The 11,661-nt window shown below is 39.7% G+C and overlaps 1 protein-coding gene across 2 annotated transcripts in view; it reads right to left on the bottom strand.

The window, feature by feature from the left end:
- LOC111861882 (unconventional myosin-Ia) overlaps positions 1-11,661 on the bottom strand; it is a 273,865-nt gene that overhangs the window by 5,235 nt on the left and 256,969 nt on the right. Inside the window, exons 24-26 of one of the 2 annotated variants that reach the window (XM_033750543.1) lie at positions 7,202-7,386; positions 1,885-2,059; positions 1,188-1,352 (exon numbers count right to left, since the gene is read on the bottom strand). In XM_033750543.1, coding sequence (XP_033606434.1) covers positions 1,936-2,059; positions 7,202-7,386 — 309 coding nt within the window. In that variant the 3' untranslated portion in view covers positions 1,188-1,352; positions 1,885-1,935. Of the gene's footprint in view, positions 1-1,187; positions 1,353-1,884; positions 2,060-7,201; positions 7,387-11,661 lie in introns of those variants that run through there. The other variant, XM_033750545.1, reaches the window with a different exon arrangement.

Below are 11,661 nucleotides of genomic sequence, written 5' to 3'. Positions count from 1 at the left end.
ATATATATACATATACACCTTATTTAATACATGTTTCAAAGTTATGCTGTAATAAGGTACTACATTAAGAAATAAAACAAACTGATTCAAGAATATAAACACAAAATTCCATATAAATCCATTCCGTGGTTCTTGGGTTGTTTCATGCATACAGAAGGGTAGATTGATGAACAGACTGACGAATTTAACAGGTGCTCCACATGATTGCAAACACACCAAGAAATAAAAATTCACCATCTGAACTGAAGTAAATATACAGAGAATCAGACAATAGGGGATTTCAAACTTCCCAGCAATACTAGATGCCAGATTTTAATATTGAGCAACATGTCTGCATCCAGTTTTGCTTGAAGCTCAGTAAATGTGCTACTGAAACCCTTGAAATGCTTTGTGAGGCTTTTGGAGAATATTCTTTAAGCCAAACAATGATTTTTTAATGGCATTCACTTTTCAAGGTCAGTCAAATGTCAGCTGAAGATTATGAACTTTCGGGGTGACCAAGCACCAGCAATATGATAGAAACTATTGAAAAAAATAAAAATGTCATCAACAGACTATCGTCCAACAATCCATGAGCTCACAGATATCGCTGGGATTAGTTATGGAGTTTGCCAGGAGGTCTTAACAGAAAATTTGAACATGCACTGCATTGCACCTTCATCATGACAATGCACCAGGCCACACATCCCTGAAAACCACAGAGTCTGTTACTAACAATATGGTTATCATTCTCCATCCTCCCTGCTCGCCGGACTTAGACCCCTGTGATTTCACTTTGTTTCCCAAATTGAAATGAAACTGAAGAGACGACATTTTGAAACAGTGTCTGATATACAAAGGGAATTGCCAGTGGTACTTGACAGCATTAAGGAAAATGACTTCCATGGTGCTTTTGAAGCATGGAAAAAATTATGGGATCACTCTGTACATTCCCAAGCAGACTATTTTGAAGGAGATGGCAGCCAATATTGTTAGCATTAGAACAGCATTAAAAATATGCAACACTCAGCCAGCTGAACCATGCACATGATCATTAAAGAATACAACACATGGCTAACAGTTTTTAAGTAAAAGTGTTACCATTATACATGGATATTGCTAGATGCCTCATGGAACACTGAAGTTTCTTGCTATGGAAACCTTCCTTAAATTCAGAATAATAAATATATTACTTTATTGTAACCCACCTCATAATTTGGCCAGAGACTAGATTTAAACTTGTTAGACCAAGGCAGGCAAGGCATTTTATCACAATCAGTTGGTTTTGTTGTGTGTATCATAGGCCCCTGCATTTAGACAATGCAGTCTACCACAGAGGGAACACATGCAGCAGTTTGCATCTCAACTTATTTCTGCAACCAATCAGTTTTTCAAACATAAATTTCAGATTATTTCCTTTTGTATTCAGTTTTATTATCCCAATTCATCTTCCTTACTTACTCCCCCCATTTAAAACCTCATCACAAACCTTTTTCTTTTTTTAAGATTCATTATGATATTATCATTCCATATATGTCTGGTGCTCTCAACTGGTCTCTTTCTGCAAACAATAAGTTTACAATTTATATGGATTCTCCGTGGTATTATGTGGGCTCTTGTGAACATGGTAATGAATCACTGGATTCAACAAAATATGGGAAATTTCTTGAACACTTTATTGTCAGACCACGTAAGTACAGGAAGTGAGTTGTGATCTGTCACTCTATCTTTCATATTAAGTATATTTGTTTAATGTTGAATGTTTCTATCCTATAAGTTGTCATACACAGGCAATGCTAATCCTACATCAGTAAATAATATATAGAAATATGAAACAGAAAACAAAATATTTTTAGGACTGTATGTAGGAAATTCTTTTTCAAACATGGTTACAATTAGCCTTACCTTTCTGTAAAACTACTGCCTTATGGATGCGTGGAACAAGAGAGCTGTTTCTCATACAAGAACTTCCATCTTGTTCCCCTTACGTACGATGCGAATCTGTCCTGGCTGCACCTCTGGAAGACCCATGCACTTGAAAGTGAATGTCACTGACTGCTGGCCAAAATTTGCCTCAAATCTGAATAAAAGCAAACAGGAAATAAATTTAAAAACTTACATATATAAGACTGAATGAAGGAGAAAGAGAATAAAGCCTACATGTCAATAAGGCATGTAAATTAAGGTAACAGTCTAAGAAATTTGTTAAGGACTTCAAAATTCTTTTTAATAATGCCTTTCCTTACTTTTCTGTTGTGTAATAATGGAGTGATAACATTATATTGATCTATTCCTAATTAAATTCCCAGCTTTTACTACGTTCATAGCTTAACCGATTCACATATTTAAACTTCCATATTTTAAACATTCAACATTTCTGATTTTGGTTTTCTAGGAACAGTAACAATTATCTATACATGTGCTGAATATAAATTCTTCTGTGACAGAAAATTAGCAACCATAACTCATAACATCATCATTGTTGCCAGTTTTATCATCATAAACATCATCATCATTTTACTGGACTGTTCTGGTTACAAGGTTGAAAACAGAATTGGTTCCTCCATCTCTTCTTCTCCCTTTTGGTAAATAATGGTAAGTTCTTTTAGCAAATCTGCTTAAATTCCTCCTTTCTAAGTGGCAGAACCAACTCATTTGATATTCAATCATTTTGCAAGATTGATTTCCTTCTGATACAATCTGTTCTCCTATAACCTGCAATGACCCTTAGAAACCTTGTCACAGCTGTCTCAGTTTGGTTCTCCTGTTGTTTAGTTAGGGTTCAGCACTATTTATAGCAATGTGGATATGGTCATTACTTTATAAAACTTTGGAGTCTCTGCCCTTGATCTAACAGCGTTATTTTAATTGTGTCACACATGTGGGAATTAATTCCATTTTGAAACCATTAAGACAGTTAAGATCTATAAAGTACCCTAGCGGTGGTCATACGTTCTATCTTCTAGGATCTAAAGCCATGTAGTCCACTGAAAGTCAACCAGTGTTTTGGAGGAACATGTCGCCTCCAAATTCAGGGTGGAAGAATAAGCCAAGCAAGAAACCAGCATAAGCTAAGGCGCACATTGAGCTGTGTGGTGCAGTAGGGGCAGGGCAGGGCAGGGCAGCACGGAAAAAAGAACTGTGTGGCACAGTTGTCGACGTATATTGGAAAGCAGTTTTTTTCAGCAGTTTGATGAAGGCAGGGGTAGTTTCTGCGTGTAACCAAATCGAAAATCAAAAACATGTTTGCGGAATACCTTGATTTGAGCTCTGAGTCAGATTTGGACAGCGAGTTAGAAACATTACTATTACTCTATCGGAAGTCAATGAAGGTAAAGCTGTGGAAAAATGAATACATGAAAAAAAGAGGAACTCACGGGGAATTTGCACTGAGAAGAGAATTCTCCAATGAACGATTTGTGAACTATTTCCGTGTGAATCGAGAGGAGTTTGAAGAAGTTCATAGCATGATTCAACCTATTATTTACTCCGAGGGATGCAATGTGATCATTCTCCAAATTTCTTGCTTAAATTTACTCTTCATATATTGCGAATGGCTGGTGTCGTACAACACTGGGTGGTTACGCACCAATTCTATCAATTTCTCCTCAAATGATATCATAACACTTAAACAAAACTTAAAACAAAAAAAAAAAAAACACGCAATGAATTGCAAAAACCGCAAAGCGCTGAGCGGAGAACGAGCGCCTATGTCACATGTTTTCTGTGTCAGATCCACAAGTGTGGAGCAGGTCCGTCTCTGCGCAGTTCTGCCCTGCCCTGCTCTGCGCCTCAATTCATGGGTTCCCCTTCCAAAGATAGAGTCACAGAAACTGAGCTGCGCTGCCTGAGTCACCTGCGCGTCAATGTGCGCCCGGCCTAAAGCAGGTAACTCTGCTTGCTACCTCTGGACATTTACTCTTCTTCACAATGTTCAAAAGTATGAAAATCTCACTAAGTGTGGCAGTACTGTACTGAAACTTGGATTTTTCAGTACAATCCAGAAACCAAGCACCAGCAGTCAATGAAAAACAAAACCCCCAAAAGACTCACACGTCAAGTTAAAAGTGATGACAATGTCATGTTGTTTCTTTGACTTCCAATAAATTCTCATTCAGCACTTGTCTCTGACAGCCAGATTGTCAACCAGACATTCTATATTGAAAATTATTCACATATGACAGATAGAATCCACAGAAAAAGAACAAAACTCTGGATTACTCAGTATGACAATATGTCAGTGCACTCATTGGACTTCACATGTCAAGGAGTTTTTGGCACAGATTCTTATGACATATCTGCACCAATTTCCTTATTCACTTGGCCTAGCCCTTAATGACTTCTCTGTATTTCCCACACTCAAGAATCACTTAAGAGGACTTCATTTTGACTTGGATGAAGACATGAAAATGATAGTGGCACTCAGAAGGACATCACAAGATTTCAAAAATTGTTTTTATTATGGTTGGAAATCTAACAGAAGTGTATCTATAGAAATAGGTGATCACTCTGAAGGAATGTATATATTTTTTTTTTCCATCCCATACCTCTGCTTTTTACTTAGTTCAGGAATGTCTGAGTTGTACCTCACAAAGTAAAGAATGAACAGTTTCACACAATACATATTGTGATACTTATAAAAAAGTGACTGATATGCATATTAGATATAAAAAAATATAAACACCTGCACATGTGGCATAGAGGATAAAACGTGGCATGGAACCTAAATGTTGCCAATTCAGTGAAGTCTGGCCAGTAAGAAATTAAGCGACAGTTTTTTGACAAATAATGATAAGGTGACTTTTAGCTACAATATTTTACCATGGAATGAAGTGCTTGCTGCATCAATAAAGTAAGTAAAGTAAAGGTATCCATGTAACAGGCCGTGGAGACCCATAGGGTTGTGAGATGTTGAGATTCCCACATTTTGCAGACAATCGGTCCATAGATGGCGGCAAGGTTGTCAGCTCTACATGCCGGCTGCCAAGAATATTCCTGGTACTCATTTCTGTCAGAGGCTGAGTCGACCCCAGGGTCATAGTGTGGCTGGAAGGATTAGGTCAATTCAAAAAATCCAATGACCTCATTGGGACTTGAACCCGCAACCTTCCAGCTTGTAGCATAGTGCCTCGACAAACTACACTACCGCATGCCTCTTGCTGCATCAATATTGTAATAAAATGTTTAATTAACATTTCAGATAGTTTCTGAAAAGGGTTCCTCAGCCAATTCCTAACACACACAGTCCATAGACAATTGGTGTGGAAGTAGTTCACAACTTGCAAGCAAGATGTCAGAGGAACATTGCATCAACCAAAACACAATCTTGCAAAGAGTGTTAGGTAAGGACTGATAATATTATTAAATTTCATGAAAAGTAATTATTCCAGAGCAGAGTTGTGCCATATACAGACTTATAGAATGACAGACATATGAAAGAAACCAACTACCTCCAAAAAGCAGAGGAATTCAGCTAGTCAAGAAATTTTCCATCTCACATGAGGGGGGACCCAAAAATAACCGGAATTTATTTTTGTTATTTTTTATTTTTGCATTTTTATTGAACTGTATATTAGTCCCCTTCAAAGTATTGTCCATGTGCATTAATGCACTTGTCCCAACGCTTTTGCCACTGCTCAAAACAGTGCTGGAATTCTTGAGGCTGGATACTGTTCAAAGCCTTTAGCGTGTTTTCTTTGACTTCATCCACATCACGGAATCGCTTTCCTTTCAGACTTCTCTTCATCCGTGGAAACAAAAAAAATCCGACAGAGCCAGGTTGGGTGAGTAAGGTGGATGAGGCACAATCACCATGTTGTTGCTTGTCAAAAACTGTCGGACCGTCAAAGCTGTGTGGGCTGGAGCATTGTCGTGGTGAAGCAACCAGTTCCCATTTCTCCACATTTCGGACCGTTTTCGTCGCACACTCTCTCGTAATCTTCGTAACACATCCAGGTAAAAATGTTGGTTCACTGTTTGTCCTGGCGGAACGAACTCTTTGTGGACAATGCCATTCACATCAAAAAAACAAATCAACATTGTTTTCACATTGGATCGCACTTGACGCGCTTTCTTCGGTCGTGGTGAAGTTGGAGTTTTCCACTGGCTTGATGATTGCTTTGATTCTGGATCGTACCCGTAGCACCAAGACTCATCGCCAGTCACAATTCTTTTAAGAAATTCTGGATTGTTCTGCACTTCACTCTTCAAGTCACGGCAAACATTCAAGCGGCTTTCTCTTTGGTCATCTCCGAGCAAGCGAGGAACAAATTTTGCAGACACCCGTCTCATGTGCAAACCTTCGGTTAAAATTCGCTGGACCGTGCTCCATGAGATGTTCGTTTCCTCAGAAAGTTGGTCAATGGTCTTTCGACGATCTTCATCAATTGCACGTTTGATTTTGGCAATGTTTTCGTCATTTCTTCCTGTCGAAGGACGCCCGGGGCGTGGCATGTTTTCTGTTGACATGTTGCCAGATTTGAAACGGGAAAACCACTCGTAGACCTGTGATTTCCCCAAAGCACCATCATTAAAGGCTTGCCGAAGCATCCCAACAGTCTTGGCTGCAGTTTTCCCTAACAGAAAGCAAAATTTCACGCACACTCTTTGTTCCTTCTGGTCGGCCATCTCACTAATTGCCAAAGGGTTGAAACAGGAACGCACACAACAGAGCACCACAGACAAACCACTTAACACAGACTGACGCCAGCTCACTAACAGTCGCAGGAGACCCCCAGCTAACACCACCTAGCAGCACAACTTGTAACTACAAAGCATGCGTGCGCAACAGGTCGGTTCCGGTTATTTTTGGGTCCCCCTTCGTATGTTACCTGAATATTCATTACCATGTATACAAAAGTCTACCAGTGAACTCTATCCTAACCCATATGAATTCAGCACACATTCTCATACACTATTATTTCCACATCCATTATCTGTCTATGTCTAGGTCTAACCAACTGGACTCTCACTTTCAGATTTTCAAACTAATATTTTCTCATCTCTCGCATACATGCTATATGCTCTAATACAGCTCAGTCTCCTTAATTTCATTGCTTTATCATAAAAGGGACCTAGTGGGCCTATGCCACACTTGCCAACACGCCTAAAAATAATAACCAAATGGTAACTTTTCGATATTTTGAACTGTGAAGAAAGGATCTATAGAAAAATAATAATTTGAGTTCAGAACAAAACATGGCCTTTGTATTGAACTGCTTACTCAGTGCTTATGTTGACTTCGGGTGGTTTTCCAGTTGCATTCTGGACCACAAGGAACAGCTTGGTGACAATTTCAATCACATGGCCAGTCTGGAAGACAAAGTCGCCTTTCTTCTTGCTGAGGTCACTCTGAAACAGGCAGCCAGGAATGTTCTGGTGGCTCGTCACCTCTGAGCTGGGGCTGGGCTAGAAACATACACCATATGGCAGCTACGCTAACACCTACATCAACTGAGGTTACAAGCTACAAGACAAGGACTAGCCTGTACAGGATGGAGGCTTACGTTCAGGTCAACAGTAACACTATAGCGACACTAAGTAATGGCAGCAAGCATTCTAGAAGGTCTGATTTCAAATTATTAACATAAAATTTATGCGTCAAACTGCAGCAAATTTTGAAGTCATGAATTCACTCACTCACAGAGATGAGCCCTTCTCGAGAAACCACCAATTGTGCAGCTACTCAAGAATGTCCAAGCATTTTATGGGACCTGTTGGTTCATTACCATGTTCACAAGAGCCCTCCACTGGTCCCTATCCTCAGGCAGATCAATCCAGTCCATACCATTCCATCCTATCTCTCACAGCAATCCCTTGCCAACTGTGGAAATCATGAATCTGAAAATTTACATTTGTATCCAGTTCTGTCAACCATATCCATGGTTTTTTAATCTAAGTATATCCAGACCAAATTAGTGGTTTCCACACGAGAAGATCCACATCTGTTTGGTAGAAGGGCTCTAATGGCACCTTAAACCAGTACAATAGCTTCCAGATTACAATTTGAAAGTATCTTTTTATGACACTGTTTAATGCTTCATGTCTATTGTACTTTTAAACACATTACTACATATATTTGTGTTTAGTGAAAGAATAGGCAACTTAGGTCTTTAAGTGATAAAAGCTGCCATCATTCCCCCAAATCCAAGTTTTCCACAAGACCTTGGTCTTGCCAACCACAGTGTAACCTTTGCACTTGGCCAGGGATTGAAGGAGGCTAAAGTGTATCAAGTGTTTCATTTATATCAGTCCAAGCTCCAGTTCAATAATCTACTTACAGTAAAAAAATATTAATTCAAGCTCAAGATGCCAAAATAAGATTCTCCAAGGAACATAATTTCCACAGGTTAGAGATGAGACTGGAAATGGGGTAGAAGGTGTTTAAAGTTTGGCCTAGTTCAAGATAAATAACGTCTGTCTATTCAAAATTGAAATAATTTTATAAACAAAACTTCAACATATTCTACAACCACACCCAATGCACTCCGGACTCATAATATGATTTTTATTCCTTCTGGTACATCTCAGAAGTACTTAAAATTATATGTTTGCAATACAAATAATAATTAGAAGACACAGAGAAAAGAAAGCAGATAAAAGTGCAAGATACTATTTTCAGCAATATCATCTTTGTTGTATGTACCCTCCTTTAAACACATCTATACTCTAAGACTGATATTATCTACATTAAACTAACTCCCTGGAGCCCAGTTTTCTTTGTCAGTTAAACACATCTATACTCTAAGACTGATATTATCTACATTAAACTAACTCCCTGGAGCCCAGTTTTCTTTGTCAGTTAGCCCTGAAATTCCCCATGTTCAAAGAATCTGAAAGTTTATTACCATGATTATCACCTTATTCACAACAGCCTGCCATAGGTCCTTAACCAGAGCCAAATTAATCTAATCCACACCTTCCCAACCTACCTCTTTAAGATTAAATTTAATATAATTCTCCCACCTATGTCTAGGTGTTGCATACTACTTTGTCCAAAAAGTATCCGACCTTGGGCCGGGAAAACAAAGTTCTGTATCTGGGTGGTTACAATACCTAATCCCCTTCAAAGTAGGCCCCTTGTGACTCCACACATTTAGCCCAGCAGTTCTTCCATCACTGGAAGTAATTCTGGAAGGCTTCTTTTGGAATAGCGTGCAGCTGCGCTGTCGTGTTCTGTATGATGTCCTTGTGGATGTCAAAATGGGAGCCTTTTAGCGGTGTCTTCCATCTTGGGAACAGTCAGAAATCACAAGGAGCCATGTCAGGAGAGTAGGGAGCCTGGTGAACCTGCGGAAAGCCTTGCTTGGCCAGGAAACACTGGATCAGGTGTGATGAATGCGCGGGGGCATTGTCATCATGCAGCTGCCAGTTGCGTGCGTCCCACAGCTCCGGTCTCTTGCGACGAACTGCTTCACAAAGATGGCAGAGGACTGCTTGGTAGTACTCCTTATTGACAGTTTGGCCTAGTGGTGCATATTCATGATGCACAACATCCCGGTAATTGAAAAAAAAACAGTCAGTATAGCAAGTGTCACGTAACTTTGAACAAGGCCAAGAGAGCCAAGAGTAACCTTGAATGCGCAGAAGAAAAATTTCAGACAAGGGGGTGGGTTGCAGGAATGCGGGGAATGCGTGGCCTTGTTTGAAGTTACGTGACACCTTCACATTGCTCCGAACCTGTCTTGCGTTTTTGGGCCACGGGGATGATTGATGCTTCCATTGTGACGTCTGGACCTTGGTTTCCTGGTCATATCCATACACCCATGACTCACCACCAATGATCACAGTCTTCAGGAACTGAGGATCCCTACTTGACGTCAAGGCAGAGTTGTTGCAGCTCCAGCAAAAGCAGCTTGGGCTCAAATTTTGCCGCCACTCTTCGCATGACGAAATCTGAAGTTAAAATTATGTTTGTGGAACCTCTGATGATCCCAACTTCATCAGCAACTTCCCGGATAGTCAAACGATGGTCCTCCATGATCAGTGTCTGCATTTTTTCAATGACATCAGCATTTCGGCTAATTGATGGTCTCCTGGAATGCTGGTCACTGTCCGCTGACCCACGGCCATCTTTAAAGTGATTGAACCACTCTTTAATTTCAGTGACCCCCATTGCATCATTGCCGTAAGCCTGCTGAATTTTGCGGATTGTTTCCGCTTGGGTATCTCAAAGTTCCTGACAAAACTTGATGCAGTATCACTGCTCCAAGCGTTCTGTCATCTTGAGCGGAACGAGAATGCAACAAACACGTGTTACACCACTTCGCTATCTGGCAGCCACAGACGCATCCAGCCATGCTGCGAGTCAGCAAAAAATCATGCATGCGCATGAAAGTCCCTTCTACCACTATGCTCAGTTTTGCCACCCCTTTGGCCATTACTTAGAGCGGCAAAAAAATAAAGTCAGATATTTTTTGCACAGCTGTGTATAGGCTCTTCCGTCCAGGTTTTCCAACCGAAACTCTGAATGCATTCCTCATCTCACCCATGCATAATACATGCCCTGCCCATTTCATCCTCCAGTCTGATCATTCAAGTAATATGTGCTGAAGATTAACTGATTTACACCTTAATATAAATGATTTGAACCCTGAAATGGAGTAACAAGTATAAGAGACTTGGAACTTTCTTATCAGAAAGAAATAACTTAATATGACACAAATCCAGGGTACATTTTCCACTTTTTTTCTTAAACAAAAAATATCAGAGAAATAATACTGTCACGTGTTTAGTTGGTCATACGACAAATAACTTCACGCCGTATTGGATATAGCGAATATTTTAATATGAACTAAATTTGTAATGATTATAATGTAACAAATCATATCAGAATATTGTTGAATCACATGGACTAGGAAGACGGAATCACTGGGGTCAAATACTTATTGACTTTTGTGAACGAAACGGACTGACTGTTACCAACACTTGGTTCAAGAAGCCAAAGAGAAAACTTTACACATGGAAGGCACCTGGGGATTGGAGGCAGCATCAGCTGGACTACATCCTTGTGATTGATTCAGAAACAGTGTGAAGGATGTGAAGATGCTGCCTGGGGCAGATATTGACTCTGACCACAACTTACTGGTTGCCAAGTTTCGAACCAGGTTGAAGAAAATTATAAGATTCCAAAAGCGCAGACCTAGATGGGATTTGGAGAAGTTATATGCTCAAAGACAAAGGGTGCAATTGAAAGTGAAAGTGGAATTGCTGAAGTGCAGTGGAACAATATAAAAGAATGCATGTTAGATACTATTAGTGAACTGGTTGGTAAAGTTGAGAAGATAGCAAGAAAACCATGGGTTACACAGGAGATGATGAGTAAAATGGAGGAGCGAAGGAAATGGAAGAATGTCAACAATGAAGGAAGGAAGGAGGAAATACAGGAGACTGAGGAATGAGTTGAAAAGAGGGATAATCCACGCTGGACCCTTCTTAATTTTTGTTTGTATACCGCCATTGTAAAAAGGAATATGTTGAGATGATATGTAATGAGATTATAGAGTTTCAAAGGACAGGACGTTATGATTTGATGTATATGAAAACAAAAGAACTAGGATGGAAAGAGAACCATGGGATTCAAAATATTGGCATCGAAGACTCCCAGGGGAATAGAATAGTAGATCAGAGGAAAGTGCTGAAAATTTGGGAAAACTATATTACAGAACTATATGATCCACCTAA

This window comes from Cryptotermes secundus, unplaced genomic scaffold, assembly GCF_002891405.2.
Source record: "Cryptotermes secundus unplaced genomic scaffold, Csec_1.0 scaffold180, whole genome shotgun sequence".
Classification (NCBI taxonomy): domain Eukaryota; kingdom Metazoa; phylum Arthropoda; class Insecta; order Blattodea; family Kalotermitidae; genus Cryptotermes; species Cryptotermes secundus.
This window is presented reverse-complemented; position numbering and strand designations above follow the sequence as displayed.